Source organism: Labrus mixtus, chromosome 21 (genome assembly GCF_963584025.1).
Source record: "Labrus mixtus chromosome 21, fLabMix1.1, whole genome shotgun sequence".
Classification (NCBI taxonomy): Eukaryota; Metazoa; Chordata; class Actinopteri; order Labriformes; family Labridae; genus Labrus; species Labrus mixtus.
This window is the reverse complement of record NC_083632.1, coordinates 4,038,682-4,055,642: the sequence shown is the minus strand read 5'-3', so window position 1 is coordinate 4,055,642 and position 16,961 is coordinate 4,038,682. Positions and strand designations below refer to the sequence as shown.

Below are 16,961 nucleotides of genomic sequence, written 5' to 3'. Positions count from 1 at the left end.
CGACAGACACAAGACGAGATCAGCTTTTTTTGTCCTTTGTCGGTCACATCCATTAATTCGATTTCCTTTATTTGAGTGTTCTGGCTCATAATCTTGACTCTGTTTTTATGAGTCTCTGCTGTCTGTCTGCTCCTGTCTCCCTTATCTTTGACACTCTGATCTACCCTGATCAGTCTGCTTTGTTATTCATTTCTCTCTCTCTCTCTTTTTCTTTCTTTTCTCGGTTTACCTTTTGAAGCTTAAACATTATCGACAACACTTTAAAAAAAACAAAAACCTGATTTACTCTTCACTAAAAGGAGTAAACAAACTTTGATGTTTGTGTTTGGTTGTTTTGGCAGCGAGGAAGCAAGAACCGGATCGACCGCATTGCTTCATTTTTCTAAGGAAATCAAATGTGCAGAAGCCGACATAACACTCGTTCATCATCAAGTCATTAGATCATTGCCAGGGTTCAGATCTGATCGTGTTGTGAATTGAGTTTCCAATGAAGTATTAATCTCACTTTCATATTGACCTTTCTGTTTTCTCCAGTTTCAGTCTGATGAATGCTCAAACAGGGTTTCCATTTTTGAATTAAACTGGTGAAATGCAAACTCCACCAGTTAAGAAATCATTCAAAGTTGAGGTTTTAACCAACAGCTTTCTTTGGTTAATGCACATGACACACGAGGCGCCACTTCTCCAACATGAACCACACTTATGTGTACTTTTCTAAGATATTCTTGCAGGAGAGAGCTTGCTGTATGTGTATATGATGATCTCTTCTACTGTGTCTGTAGATCTGGTTGTACTCCAGCCGGTTTGTGCGTCTTATCAGTCAGTGGTTCCTCCTATCCATCCGTCCATTAATGGTTGACCACAGGTTGCAGCAGTAAATGGAAGGCGGCTCCGTTTCTTGTGCTCGTGGTCGTAACAGCCTGCAGCTAGGAGAGCGTGCAGGAGGTTTATTGTGGCAGAGCAAACATGGAGTGAGACTCCACCTATGGACAACACTCCACCTGCAGCCTGCAGAGCTGTGAGTGTGAACATGGGGGGTGTGACAGGGTTAAAAAGTCACAAAAAGTTTCTGAGAAATTATCATGCAATTTGTACATTAGTGCAAACACAACACAAATGCAAATAATAAACTATATATAACAGTGTGAATGTGCGTTGGGGATGCATGTAGCTGTTGAGCAGAAGTGGTTGGGACTGTAACACCAGTGTTGTGTCAACTATAGTAACAAATGACTTACTTTCCAGATATAATTTCATATGCAGTTATAGTCACATATCACTCAGTGTGAATCTATCCAGAGGAAAATGTCTGTTTTTTGTCAGTGTGCCGTTTAATGGCCTCGTGTGACATCTACCCGCAGCAGTTTCAGGCACCAAAAATGACCAAATAGGAATACTAACACATGTTGCTGATGGCCTTTTTTTTTTTTTTTAGGTCATTATTATTATTATCTCCATTGCCGCTCCAACCCTCTGGAACTCTCTCCCTAAAAACATCAGAGACTCCCCCACACTCACTTCCTTCAAGAAATCCCTAAAAACTCACCTCTTCATCAAACTGACTCTCATCCTCTTCCCTCCACACTACTTCTATGTTGTATTGTTCTCTTAGTTTTTGCTTTGTTTTTTGTTGTTTCCTGTCAAAGCGTCTTTGAGTATTTAGAAAAGCGCTACATAAATCTAATTTATTATTATCATTATTATGAGGCATCAATATTTATTTGACTTTCCATGACCACCATTTACAAACTCCCCCGAGGAGCTTTCAGAAAGATAATTTATATTTTTCACTGTTTTTCATGGATTCATATCAGTTCATCTTCATTGTGTTGCTTCAAACTAAAACTGGCCGTGCTCTGATGTACGCTCAAAGCAAAGTTTGTTGTTTAAAGGTTAATTACAAAAACACACAAAAGGTTTCCTCCATTCAGCTTAATCTTTCCTTTTTAAAAAAAAATGTATGCTACACAAGTGTTTTCATGGTGCTGCTGCTCGCTGTAATGGGAAAAGTCTCGTTCAGCTGAGTCAGCGGGCTGCGTGAGGGGAGCGAGCTCACTGCTGATACACACACACACACACACACACACACACACACACACACACACACACACACACACCAGACACACACTTTTCAGTCAGAGCGGGTTATTGTAGAGCAAACATGACCTCAGCTTCAGTGAGGTCATGTAAAGTCACAGTTTGTCTTTGAGTAGAAGAAGAAGAGGAGTTATAAATGTACTGTTGTGTACATCCTCACAACAAATAAAGCATGTAGCAATGGATGTGTGCAGATTTATGCTAACTGTAGCATTAGATGAGGCGACGGATAGCCTATGGTGGCTACATGCACAGAGGCTACAGTCCTCGCTGCAGCGACCGTGGGTTCAAATCCAACCTAAACCCTGTGATGCATGTCATCTCCCGCTCTCTCCTCCCAACATTTCCTATTTCTCTTTAGTTTTCATATCTAATAAACACAAAAATAGCCCAAAAACGTTAGCATTAGCATCTGTTTCCTAAGCTGAACACATGTTAGCATGTTTAGCTAGCTTGTGTATACTCTCTGTGTGTGTGTGTGTGTCTCTGTATATACGTGTGCTAGCCTGTGACTGTCTGAGGCAGACACACAGTGTGAACGGGGAAACAGAGGCGAGCCTGTGACGAGTGAATGAAGCTATTGAAGAACTCAAAACAGGGGGAAGGATGTCAGTGTATGAAGTGTTACTGAACGTTTCTGCAGCCTAATGTGGATATGAATCACTGAAATTGTGTTTGTATTAAAAGCTGCAATGAAGAGTTCATGGTTGATGGTTTAGTTGGTTGCCAAAGAGAAAGAACTGTTTGAATTACCAAAACCTTTTCTAGTTAATTAACTTGCAGAAATTATCGTAAATTCAGATTTCAGACTCAAACTGGGATGGATATTTTTTGCAGGATTTTGTTTTTTACAGTCTAAAGTAAAACAATACAGATGGATATTTCTAGATTTCTACTGTCTAAAAAATGAATAATTTGTAAATGATTCTTGTTGCAGACCGGTTTGTTTTGGTGTGGGTTCACGGAGTATTTTGGGTCACTAAATAATCGTCGACTTTGACACTTGATGAATAAATTTCACATGAATTTCAAGCCTCTAAACTCGGTTTCCAACAAGCCCCAGCACAAAGACTTTTTTTTCTTCTTCTGCTGCGTTGGCACTCATAAAAGAGGTGATAAAGTTTGAATGATTAACCCGGTTCATTTCATCCATTGACCTGCACAAAAGCCAAACCGTGTATACGCCATGAAACATTAACCAAACCGTTTGGAAAAGCTGCACAGCGAGCACATTTTCACTTGCTCTCAGGTTTCCACCTTTCTTTGATTGTTTATAATGCAGGAAATAAACTAACCCATAAATAATGAGACGTATTGTAATAGTGAGGTGTTTCTAAACGTCTTCACTCGGTTTTGGATTTATGGCACCAAGGGTCAAAAGGACAATAAGATACAGACAATATGATCCTGTTAGTTTAGACAAAGCTTTATTGCTGCCTCTTTTAGGAAACCACTGGGTAACTGGGTTAGTTTAGTGGCTGCTGACTACAAATGTACCACAGTCTGAACATGTGCACATAAAAGAATGGACGGATGAATGAATGAACGAGGATCAGTGTGTAAGCAGGACTGAGAATAGAGCAGAAACAGACGACATGTGGGGTCATAGCACAGACTGACACCCGCCTGTGTTACAGAACAGAAGGCTGTTTTATTCACTTATATCTGAAAGAATGAGTCAGCGTGTATCAGCTGGTACTTTTTTTTTTTCAGGGTCTGACGTTCCTGTAACACGGCTGCACATAAGGGGGGATAAAGGGGAAAGCTTTCCGGTGCCCAATCACATGGGGAGGGGGAGCAAAAAACCTGGTTCCTCTTAATTTTCAAGCAACAACGACCACATTTTATTTTACACCTAAATACTCACCATGACGTCTTCAAGCGACAAAAACACATTTGATTTATTGTTGCTCAAAAGCTTTATGTGCGATTTTTTTGATCTAGCAGATGTCGCCCTTGAGCACCAGCATGAAACCAAAACAACTTGCGCTGCATTGTTGTGTTAGCATGCTAATGCTAGCGATCTTTCTTACGCTCGTATCTTCACACTGCATGTAAATTTACCTGAAATGAGCGTGATCTAGAAACACAGTTAAGCAGTGAGTACAGTATGTTATTCTTCTTTTCTCTAGTCCCTCAATTAAACAACTTTTATATGCGAGGGGAGGAGTCAGCCGGCCGTCCCGGCGATGTAAACAAACTGAAGATAGGACTCTGAAAACTCTGAAAACATCACAGACAGTGGGACTCGGGTGTTACACCCATTGTAGACAGTCATGACTCACAGAGTTATTTTCAGAGGATATACTTGATTTATATTATATATAAGTGTGAAAAATCACATATAAAGACTTTAAATAAGATGTACCCTGTTTCAAAATCTAAACCCCCTCTTCTTAAATGATGTGGACCTTTTTTTTTGTAATGTTACCAATGTAAGCGGGACCAGAGGGAGCTAATGTTAGCGAGGAGGCTAGTGCTAACACAACTCAAAATGTTAATATGTTGATTTCAATCATATCCTGAGAGGGGCCCAGATAATTCTGTGGGCGGGCGTGGCCAGTAATGACTGGTCTTTTTCTTTTATGTTCCACCTGTTTATTATCAAACATCATACATGAATACATGATTTACATGAAGTCAACGTTTATTCCACACATGCAATATTTGGTAAATCCTGCAAAATGTTAAATTCCAGTATGAACAAACTGCTAATGTCGCTCCGTTTAAAGTCATTTTTGGGGCCATTTTGTCTTTTTTAGATACAGAGAGACAGGAAATGTTGGTATAGGAGAGAGTGAGGGATGACATGCAGAAAAAGGGCCGAGGTCGGATTTGGCCCCCTAGTCACAGCGACGAGGACCAAAGCCTCTGTACATGGAGCGCACGACACAACCGCTAGGCCATAAGATCTCCCTAATGTTAGTGTTTTAAAGGAATGTTGCATGTTACTTTGCTTTCCCCCAAAACAAGACTTTTACTCAATAATATTGGTCTAACAGATGTTTTGTCTGAGGTAGTGTGATGATGTAAGACGTATTTTGTGATTTATTTATATGATATCTTATTTGGTTTGAAAAACTCAGTTACAATCTGACATAAGACGTCTTTGTTATCCAGCTTGAAATCCGACTCTTTTCAGGTTGAGACATGAGGGACGTTATTGCAGAAATATGACACGACGTCAGATGTAGAAACTGATTTAAAAATGTCTGGATAAACATCATCGTATACCTCCAGAGGGTCGTATATTTATCTTTGTGGATGAAGATTGGAGGAGAGATGAGACGAGTGTACAAACTGAAGTGGGTGCAGGAGGACAGAGAGAGTGAGTCAGGATCAAACTGTCCGTCTCCTGTTGGCCATGAGACCTTTTTAGGCGAGGAGCCGCATCCTTTTTTAGCTGCCATTAGCTTTTGTTTGAGAGCGCTGGTCCTGAGACAAAGACGGATTGTAAATCAACTCTGTGGCTGGAGCTGTGTGTGTCTGCTCTTTGTCAGAGAGACGTGTGTGTGTTTGTGTGTGTGTGTGTGTGTGTGTGTGTGTCTGTCTCTGTGTGTGTGTGTGTGTGTGTGTGTGTGTGTGTGTGTGTGTGTGTGTGTGTGTGTGTGTGTGTGTGTGTGTGTGTGTGTGTCTCTGTGTGTGTGTGTGTCTCTGTATGTGTGTGTGTCTCTGTGTGTGTGTGTCTGTCTCTGTGTGTGTGTCTCTCTGTATGTGTGTGTGTGTGTCTCTCTGTATGTGTGTGTGTGTGTCTCTCTGTATGTGTGTGTGTGTGTGTGTGTGTGTGTGTGTGTGTGTCTCTGTATGTGTGTGTGTGTGTGTGTGTGTGTGTGTGTGTCTGTGTGTGTGTGTGTCTCTGTGTGTGTGTGTGTCTCTGTATGTGTGTGTGTCTCTGTGTGTGTGTGTCTGTCTCTGTGTGTGTGTCTCTGTGTGTGTGTGTGTCTCTGTATGTGTGTGTGTCTCTGTGTGTGTGTGTGTGCGCGTGTGTCACTGTGTGTGTGTGTGTATGTGTGTGTCTCTGTATGTGTGTGTGTGTCTTTGTATGTGTGTGTGTGTGTGTGTGTGTGTCTCTGTATGTGTGTGTGTTTCTGTGTGTGTCAGTGTGTGTGTGTGTTTCTGTGTGTGTGTGTGTGTGTGTGTGTGTGTTTCTGTGTGTGTGTGTGTCTCTGTATGTGTGTGTGTTTCTGTGTGTGTGTGTGTCTCTGTATGTGTGTGTGTTTCTGTGTGTGTGTGTGTGTGTTTCTGTGTGTGTGTGTGTGTGTGTGTTTCTGTGTGTGTGTGTTTCTGTGTGTGTGTGTTTCTGTGTGTGTGTGTGTGTCTCTGTATGTGTGTGTGTTTCTGTGTGTGTGTGTGTGTGTGTGTTTCTGTGTGTGTCTGTGTGTGTGTGTGTGTGTGTGTGTGTGTGTGTGTGTGTGTGTGTGTGTGTCTCTGTGTGTCTCTGTGTGTGTGTGTGTGTGTGTGTGTGTGTGTGTGTGTGTGTCTCTGTGTGTGTGTGTGTGTGTGTGTGTCTCTGTGTGTCTCTGTGTGTGTGTGTGTGTGTGTGTGTGTGTGTGTGTGTGTGTGTGTGTGTCTCTGTGTGTGTGTGTGTGTGTGTGTGTCTCTGTGTGTCTCTGTGTGTGTGTGTGTGTGTGTGTGTGTGTGTGTGTGTGTGTGTCTCTGTGTGTCTCTGTGTGTGTGTGTGTGTGTGTGTGTGTGTGTGTGTGTGTGTGTGTGTGTCTCTGTGTGTCTCTGTGTGTGTGTGTGTGTGTGTGTGTGTGTGTGTGTGTGTGTGTGTGTGTGTGTGTGTGTGTCTCTGTGTGTCTCTGTGTGTGTGTGTGTGTGTGTGTGTGTGTGTGTGTGTGTGTGTGTGTGTGTGTGTGTGTGTGTGTGATGGATTCTCTTCTGTGTAAATGAGCCTCCCTCTCTTTACGAGTGTCAGGTGACCTTTTTCCTCTGACACTTAACTTTGTTTATCAGGACCGCTGTCCAATCCGACCCCTCTGATTGGTCAGTGAAAAGGACAGAACAACACTTAAAGTTTTCACACGTTTGGAAAAGTTGGAAAAAAACCCTGAAAGAATAAATTGTCTTTCTTTATTTTTACTCTCCAAACTGTAAAAGCTGAACTTTGACACACCCTGCAGCCTGCAGAGCCTGCAGAGAGAAATATGTGATGTGACATAATGTGCTGCAGATACTTTCATTAACTCAGCACCTTTTCAGTCATTAACATCATCTTCCATTGGTGTTAAAGTTAGTGCATGTTGGATAATGTTTTCAAGCTGAAAATGTGTTGGTTTATTGATTTGTAGATTGAAGGCAAATTAATGGCCAACTTCTTTTTAATATATATATAACTGCGACAATAATTAAATGTTTCAGTCATTAAAAAAAGAAAAGTCTAACATTTGTGAGGGCAATTCTACACACAGATCATGGATCGTTGGTGGAGACGGCCTGCTTCTATGGAAACCCCCCCCCCCCCCCCCCCCCCCCCCCGGATTTCCCTCTATCCCATTATTCAAACCCGCAGTAATTTCAGCAGACGGCTGTCCATCATGAGTCTGGCTTTGTCAAAGATTGACTGGTTTCAAACACACAGTATTTTTTTTATTTTTTTATTCCCAAAACAATTTTCGACAATCATACTTTGCAATGACTTCACCCCTGAAGTTTTCAACCCCCCGGTGTCGATACCACATCAGTACGGACCTTTAATGTACCTCTGTGGTAAAGTGTGTGAAACTCTGTGTGTGTGTGTGTGTGTGTGTGTGTGTGTGTGTGTGTGTGTGCGTGTGATGAACTCACACTGAGGCACAGACACAGAGAAACTAGCAGCTCTGTTGTTTGATACATGATGCTGTTCATGCCAAACATCGCCCCCCCCCCCCAAGCCCTGATTGGTGCACAGTTCTTTTTGGGGTTGTCATGGTGACAACATGCCACATTATGGTCGTTTCCATGACGATTCATCGATTGCCACGGCTCTGCCTTGGCCGACGTGTGTGGATTCAGACTCGTTTCCTGCTGGCAGACAAAGATCATTACTATGCAGAGCGGATCACCGAGAGTTTACAGGAGATACAGACATGTTTAAAAAAAAACTTTGTTCTGCTTTTTTATTTGGATATGTTAGTCTGAATTGTTTAAACTTTAATGGGGCTATTCCCTTTATTCACATGACAGATACGGCTGCAGAGGAGAGGAGGTGAAGTGATGACAGGAACAAATGAAATGAAGTGGGCGGAGAATTCAAGGAAAAGAAAAACAGATAGAAAAACTGAGTGAAAGGAAAAGAATGAATCACTTCTTTTTGTCTCAGCATGTACACCTAATACTGATGTTATCATGTGGCTTGTCGTTGGATTGACATTCCTAGATGTCAGGAAACCGGAGATAAAACTGGAGATACTGCAGAGATAAAAAAAAAAGAACATAAAGCCGAAGAAAATCACCTGGAAAATGTACAACAGAGTGAAGGATTACAAAATGAAAGCCTAAGAACTTTGCCGTAGAGTTGTAGTTCTCGAGATCGGTCTTTAGATCACTATTTGAAGGACTTGGTCTCGTCTCAGAATCGAAAAAAAAGTTTTTTATTACACGCCTTGATACGGCATCCCTGAGGGGGCGGGGCTATCATTTTTTCCCAACGTGGTTGCAGAGCTAATAGTTGGAGAGGGAAAAGACATATAAGACATGCTTGAGACTCTGACCGAAAGAAGCACTGTCCCGTCCCCATGTTGACAAAGTGCTGAGAACAACAAATCCAGAGGGAGTCTGACTTCACTCTCTTCTAGGAAGTCATAGCCCCGCCCCCTCAGGGAAGCTGTATCAACTGTAGGAGAACCAATAGTTTCCAAACCGAAGAGAATACTTTCTCTGGCCTAAAATGAGAAACATTTAACATGCAACGTGAGACTGAAGATGGAAACAGAGTGTAACAAGATTGACAGGTCTGACAGAAGACAAATCACTCATTGCTTTGTTATTTTTTATTACCCTGGATTTCATAATCTGCGCGCAAAACCGCAAACTGCGTGCAGCAAGTCCTCACCTGTGTTCTCCGGTTTATCAGAATGCATTACGGGAAACTCGATGCACCGGATCAGTCCAATCAAAGAATCTAAACGCAGCAATGACTGGATACAAAGGAAATCACAGAAGGATGATTCCCAGAAAGAAAAAAAAAGTCAAGTCTCCTTCTTCCATACATCTCAGCCAACGACTCATTAGCTCACATCAGCATCCGTGTCACTGCCAAACCACAGAGCTACACTTTAACTCAGAAACAGTCGCACACAGATCACACGCTTCAGTGCGAAACAAAAACTGACGTGTTTGCAAGCTCACACACACACACACACACACACACACACATCCAGAACTCACAACAACACGAGTACATGTCTGCAGAGAGTCGATCAGAGGAGTGTGAGATTGTTGCAGACAGACTGAAATCCAGCTCTGATTTTAAAAGGTGTCCAAAAACAGAAAAGCAAAATCTGTCACTCAGAGGAAAGTAGCTGCCATGATCACTTTAAGTCACCCATAGATGTTACCGGTGCCTCTGGATTTATGAAATATCAGAGTTTCTTTAAGCAGCAGTGTTGATAAGAAGCGTTCAGACAAGCAGACTCAAGCTCATTGGCTGCAAACACTTCAGAGTAATTGTGATACTGTCAGAGCCCGAAGCCTCCAGAAGTAAAAACTTTTTATAATATTTCACCTCATAGGAGGAGACTGTCTAAGGAGGGGGAGGGGGGGGGGCTCAGGAGGCAGGAGACGACAGTTTGTGCTTTTATATCAATGCTACATGTAATCAGATGTATTCACAGTACAAACAAATGAGTCAAGTCAAGTCACATTTATTTACAAAGCACATTTAAAAACAGCAGCTGACCAAAGTGCTGTACAATGCATTAAAGAAACAACAGACAGGAGTTCACAACATCCACAAGAAATATATATATACATGTATATAAATATATATAAAGAAAGCAACAAATGGAACCTGAAAGAAACGGTCTATTCAGGACCAGAGGACTCAAATGCTAACATGTAAAAATAAGTCTTAAGGCGGGACTTAAAAGAGTAAACAGAGGATGCAGACCTGACGGGATGAGGGAGGCTGGATCACAGTTTAGGAGCTTTAACTGAAGAAGCACGATCTCCTTTGAGTTTAAGCCGTGAGCGGGGGGGGGGGGGGGGGGAGTCAGGAGGCCACATGTCTGAATGAGTCGTTAATACATACTTGAGGCGAGCAGAAACAAGTATGAAGCAGTTTCATTAGGTGCATGACGACTGCGCCGGTTCCTCACCAGTTGCAGAGTACAAACGACATCATCGCGCCGCAGCTCGCTTATCACATCGGCTCATCCGACTTCATGGTGAAAAGCTAAAAATCCAAGATCACACAGAGCATTTAAACCATGGAGATTTAAAGGTTAACACAAATGGAAGAAGCTCACTAATGTCTGAGTTTTTTTCTAACTCTATTTTTCATTCGTTAGTTAAACTCTTTATATGTGATTTTTTTTGATCCAGCAGATGTCGCCCTTGAGCACCAGCATGAAACCAAAACAACTCGCGCTGCATTGTTGTGTTAGCATGCTAATGCTAGCGATCTTTATTCTGCTCGTATCTTCACACTGCATGTAAATTTACCTGAAATGAGCGTGATCTAGAAACACAGTTAAGCAGTGAGTACAGTATGTTATTCTTCTTTTCTCTAGTCCCTCAATTAAACAACTTTTATACACGAGGGGAGGAGTCAGCCGGCCGTCCTGGCGATGTAAACAAACTGAAGATAGGACTCTGAAAACTCTGAAAACATCACAGACAGTGGGACTCGGGTGTTACACCCATTGTAGACAGTCATGACTCACAGAGTTATTTTCAGAGGATATACTTGATTTCTACATTTAAGTGTGAAAAATCTCATATAAAGCCTTTAAAGGCGTTTACTGACTTATTTACAGTCTGCTAGTTTAGCATACACACATAAACCAGTTTTTTTTCTGAAATGCCTTTGGGGGTCAGGTTCAGACTTTCTCTGTTAAAAAAAAAAATCAACCAATCTGTGTGTGAGAGCTTCACCGTTTTGTGTGATTCACATGAAAGCCGTCGCTGCGGTGAGGAATGTAACACACAAACCTGACAGTGTAAACATGAAGCTAAATATAGACTCACTGGACTCTTCTTTTCCCTCTCTGATCCTCCCGCTGGTCTCCTCTAACTCTGACCAAACACTTCATGTCTGTCTCTCTTTTCTATCACATGTCCAACCTTTCAATAACAGATTCAACGTGCTCTTTCTTGTTGCCTGTATCTGCTGAGCTGAATGTTTTGGTCCCATTAGCGACCCACAGGTCTCGTGTCTCCTGTAACCACCGGCTCTCTCTGCTGATCATCAGTTCCGGTTATGAAGCTCTTACTGCACAGTTATAAAGCCGCTCCCCGGCTCCAGCACGGCCTTTAATGGCTGACTGAAGAGTATCATGTTACCTCTGGGTGAAGGGATGAAACCGTTTTGGAGGAACATAATTGTGTTTTTGTTCGCTTTGTGTGTGTGTGAAGCTGTCGTGTTGAATTGAGGCTGAGAGAAGAGGAGGCACATCAGAGAGACAGGGCGAGAGAGAGAGAGAACAAGAGAGAGGGAGAGGGAGAGAGAGAGAGAACAAGAGAGAGAGTGAGGGAGAGAGACAGAGGGAGAGAGAGAGAGGGAGGGAGAGAGAGGGGGGAGGGAGGGTGAGAGAGAGGGGGAGAGAGAGAGGGAGGGAGAGAGAGAGACAGAGGGAGAGAGAGAGAGGGAGGAAGAGAGAGAGAGAGAGGGAGGAAGAGAGAGAGAGAGAGGGAGAGTGAGGGAGAGAGACAGAGGGAGGGAGAGAGAGACAGAGGGAGAGAGAATAAGAGAACGAGAGGGAGAGAGAGGGGGAGGGTGAGAGAGAGAGAGAGAGGGAGGGAGGGAGGGTGAGAGAGAGGGGGAGAGAGAGGGAGAGAGAGAGACAGAGGGAGGGAGAGAGAGGGAGGAAGAGAGAGAGAGACAGGGAGGGAGAGAGAGAGAGACAGGGAGGGAGAGAGAGGGAGAGAACGAGAGAGAGAGAGACAGAGGGAGGGAGAGAGAGAGAGAACGAGAAAGAGAGAGAGGGAGAGAGAGAGACAGGGAGGGAGAGAGACAGGGAGAGAGAGAGACAGGGAGGGAGAGAACGGGAGAAGGAGAGAGAGGGAGAGAGAGAGGTGGATGCAAAAAAAGAAAAGAGTACTGTGTCAGTGTGTGTGTTCATGATACACATGAGTAATTTGAACAGAATAATAATAGCGACAGAGAATCAGACGTCCAACATTTAAAGCCTCTACGTTTCCTCTTTTATCAAACCTACTGTTTTCTAATTATATTTAGTAATCACACATGTTGAGTTCTGTTAAATTAGGATATAAGACCTTTACACCACGCAGTGAAACTCATTTAAACTAAAGTCGAGAGGTTTTAAAGGAGGGCCAGATCATTTTAAAGGCTCACACCTTTCACTGCAGGATGATGTCATTGTCAAAGAATCACCACATGGATAAAGTTGACTTGACTTCATTTGGACAGAGCAGCTGAAGAATGAAAGAAAATGTTGGGAGAGAAAGTAGGGAATGACATGCACCAAGTAGTGACAGGATCAGAAGTGGAACCTGTGACCTCTGTACACGTCTGTATTACTATATGAGCTAAACCAGTGGTGCTCAACTGATGTCGCCTCAGGACCCACCACCAACTCCTTCAGGAAAATAGAGACCCACATTTCTGACAAGTTTTATTTCATGAAGAATCGTGCAGTTTGGACCTTAGTGGTACAAAACATGTGACAGAACAAAGAAACGGAAAAAAACAAACATGTTTAAAAATCGCTTCATAGACTTTATGAAACTATTTTCCCACGCACACAAACAGCTCTGCGTCCCACCAGCGGAGAACCACTGAGATAAACCAGTGTCCAGTCAGCAATATAATATAATTTAGGTTTAAAATGTCTTGAAATATATTAAAATTCCTCTTTGTTAAGTCTTTTTTTTGTGTGTGTGGCTGTTTGGGGCAGTGAGAATATTGTCCTGGTGAAATTCGGTCTGATTTCATTTAGTCTTTGTAGTGTTTGAGGAGAGAAGACTAAAGGTGGTTGTGGTTGTTGTTGTTGTTGTAATGGCGAGCAGTGACCACCAGATGTCAGACTCGATCCTTCTGTTCAAACATGAAGTACAAACAGTGAAAACTTCTCCTTCTCATTAACCGTGACTCTAATAAAACCCCAAACAATAAAAACAATGACTCGACAACACAAAGGTCTGATAGATGCTTTTCTGTTAGTTGTTGTTTTGTTTACCTTTAAAGGCTTCATTTTCATACAAACCTTTCATTCTGCAGTTTATTTCAGTTCATGTGTGCAAGAGCGACAGACAGTAAAAGAAAAAGACAGACAGTTAGACAAAACGTGTGTGTATTTGTGTGTGTGTATTTGTGTGTGTGTGTGTACTTGGCCTTGCATTGAGTGCACGTGCCCTTCTCCATAGAGATCAACAATAATGAAAGGCCCTGAATACAATCCTTTGGTCCCTGTGCTCGTCAATGCATGATACAGCTATAATTGTACTGGGCAGACTGGCTCACACTGGTATAATCCACTCATAAGAGTCACACACACACACACACACACACAGACACACAAACAGACACACAAAGAGCAATAATCCGCGGTGATCTGCCACCGGGGGTTTCCTCTCTTTGTTCATTATTGATAAGGACGAGGCAGAGGGAGGAGTGGTTGTTGAAGCGTTTTGTTTTTTTTTTGTTTTTTTTTTATCCCGCTGAGCCAATTACTGTTTCTGTTTTTCACCTCTCTCCTCTCATGTTACTCCGACTGATCAAATTAAAGGCCGTCAATCTGACCTTCTGAGAAAGTGAAGTAAAGTACAGCTATCCGCACACGAAAATCAAATGGAATAGAGGGACTCATTGGGAAAATTGAAATAATCGTATTACTTTTTCTGCAAAGAACAAGATCATTTTGAGTAACTTCTATGTGAGAGTCGTAGATTGGTTGATTGATTGGCCACAAAACATCTTAAACAAATTTTACATCTTGTAACAGTTTCCTTTAAAGGTCACATATTATTCAAAATACACTTCAGCATGTTACTCTAACAATAATATGTGTCTCTATCTGTCTACAACCCCCCCAATCATGAGAAAAGTCCATCCTCTCTGTCTTCTCCCTGCTCCACTTTTCAGAAAATGTGTGCTCAAACAGGCCGTTTTGAGATTTTCCCTTCATGACATCACAAAGGGCAGTAGCCCCTCCCCCAGATGGGTGACACTCCCACAGCTAGGTGTTTGTTCTGCCCTCTGAGTCTGCCTTCTCAACATAAATAACAGGGCATGGTGGGAGAAAGCCCGAGTACACATCTCCTTCCAGAGAGGGGCGTGGTCAGACACAGCTCATTTACATATTTAAAGGTACAGAAACAGAAACAGCCTGTTCTGAGCAGGGCTGAAATAGAGGGGTTTATAGGCATGATCAAATACAGGATCAGAGTGGATTTACAACAAGAAGCTTCACAGACATGTTTTGGGGAGATCTGAGACTTATTTAAACTTGTTAAAAAGGAGGAGAATATGTGACCTTTAAAGCTCCTGTTAGGAATGTTTTACTAGTTTTCCCAACAGACTGAAATTAATCCTGATGCCTCTTTATGACCTTTAAAGCAAACGAGTCCATCAGAGACAAGATTAAACTTTTGTTATGCCAAGATTCTCGATGAGTGACACATTTGACTTTTAAAAGGAGCAAAAAGACGAACTTTCTTCTGCAGGATAAAGTCAGCATACAGATGAAAATTACTACCTTCTCCACAGGGGGGCGCCAAAACCAACACCATGTGAAAATTCCTCATGGGAGCTTTAAACTTGACCAAAAGTAAAATACAGACTTCGTAATCAGATATGTTTTGAAGCGTTTTTTTTTTGCTTGTTTGTGCACTGCTACCAACATTGAATGGACTTTGCCACTTCAGTGTTTTTATTGGAAGTTCAATATAAATTTTTATTTTAAAAAAGCTCTTAAATAGGTTTATTCCTCACTGTAACAACTTTGTACGTTAGCCCTTTTTGAGATTGTGATTCTGCCACAGCGCTGTCATGTACTTCAGCCTTAAATATGACTTCATACTTCAGGTTTAACAAGTGAAAGATAGACACCATCTTCTGTTTCTGTACACAGGAGCAGGTGCACAAACAAATACGCACAAACACACAAACAACCTCCGATGAGCTGGTATTGATTGCTATTAATATGCGAGCCCCGGTAGCTTGTTGCTGCTCGGCTCTCACTTGTGGAGTGTGTGGGCGGCAACCAAAGCCATGGACAGGTATAAGTGAAGTGTGCGAGTGTCTGTGTGTGTGTGTGTGTGTGTGTGTGTGTGTCTGTGTGTGAGTGTGTGTGAAGGAGAAACAGATAGAGACACACAGAGAAAGAGCGAGAATGTGCGTCTCTCCATCGTTGCAGCCGGGCAGCCCTGTTGGCTCCACTCAGAGCAGACAGAGTGTGTGTGTGTGTGTGTGTGTGTCTCTGAGTGTGTGTGAGAGTGTGTGTGTGAAAGTGGGTGTGAGCAGCTGAGCGAGTTTTTGGTCGCTATGCACGTTGAGAGTGGCCGTCACTCCACTCTTCTCCGCTCATCCATGCCGGATTAAAACAAGAAAACAACCTTTTTTTTTTGGACTCTAACACAGCTGTTTGGGACAAACACACACACAGAGACACACACACACTGTGACAGCTGCTGAAATGAGCGAGGAGGTTAAAGAGAAGGCTACGGGGAAGTCTGCTCATCGCAAGAAGAAAGGAAAGAAGGTAAAAAAAAACCGATCTAATCTGACTTTGTGGTTAGTAAACAACATGGAGCGGCTGCTTTACTTCCAACACAAAGTCAGTCTCTGTTTCTCGGACAGACGAGACTCATTTCTCTATTTTACTCAAAACTTAGAGAAAATCTTTAACAACTATGAAGTATTTGAAATGAAAGAGTGACAACTGGCCGATTTAAAGAGCTTATTTCAGATTTAGGCATTGAAAGTTGCATGTTTGAGGATGTTGTTGATAGAGAGAGCCGCTCTTCATTATGGTGGCTGTTGGCTATTGTTAAGTAGTGATTTCATGACTGAGCATTATCATGACATAGCAGGGATGCTAATGGTTAGTAAGGGTATTATTTTCATTTTATAATATAATTTGTTCAGTCTCAATATTGTATTTCTTTACTAAAATGATCACTTTGTATGTTTTATCCTCTGAAGTAGCTCATTTGTGGGATATTATTGGATTTTTTTCTGGATGTTTTTTTCTTGTTTTGCTGATGATACAATCTTTTATCTCTTTAATGTATCAAACCTTTTGTTGCTATTTGAGTTGAATTCCTTCTTTCTGCTACATGAAGTGTGACTGCAGGCATGAAGCACCTGTTAACCTGCGAATGTGCCCAGCCAGAGTGAAGAAACAAAAGAGAGATCGTGTGTCAGACCGGGGAATAAAAAGGATGGGAAAGGGAGGCATAAAGATATTAAGGAGGCTTTTAGGAAATGGATGAGGTAAAAGGTGGAAGATGATGGAGCGAGAACAGTCTAGGGGGAGAAAAGGTGGGGTGGGGGGGGGGAAGAGAAGTAGGACAGGAGGTGAAAGAGACAACCAGATATTAAAGAGAAGTGATGGAGATAAATTAAATGGTGGTGTGAATTAATCAACACATCATAAATCTACATATATTTCTGCACCGCTCTGAAAAACCTTGAATTCATGGTAACAACAAAATGGAAAATGTCCCTTTGAGTCACAGCTGTGATGATCCCACAGCAG

The 16,961-nt window shown here is 42.2% G+C and overlaps 1 protein-coding gene across 2 annotated transcripts in view; it reads left to right on the top strand.

The window, feature by feature from the left end:
- LOC132955077 (ankyrin-3-like) overlaps positions 1-16,961 on the top strand; it is a 159,135-nt gene that overhangs the window by 1,783 nt on the left and 140,391 nt on the right. Inside the window, exon 1 of one of the 2 annotated variants that reach the window (XM_061027737.1) lies at positions 15,213-15,962. The exons of the other annotated variant lie outside the window; for it this stretch is intronic. Coding sequence (XP_060883720.1) covers positions 15,897-15,962 — 66 coding nt within the window. The 5' untranslated portion in view covers positions 15,213-15,896. Of the gene's footprint in view, positions 1-15,212; positions 15,963-16,961 lie in introns of those variants that run through there. 2 annotated transcript variants of the gene reach the window in all.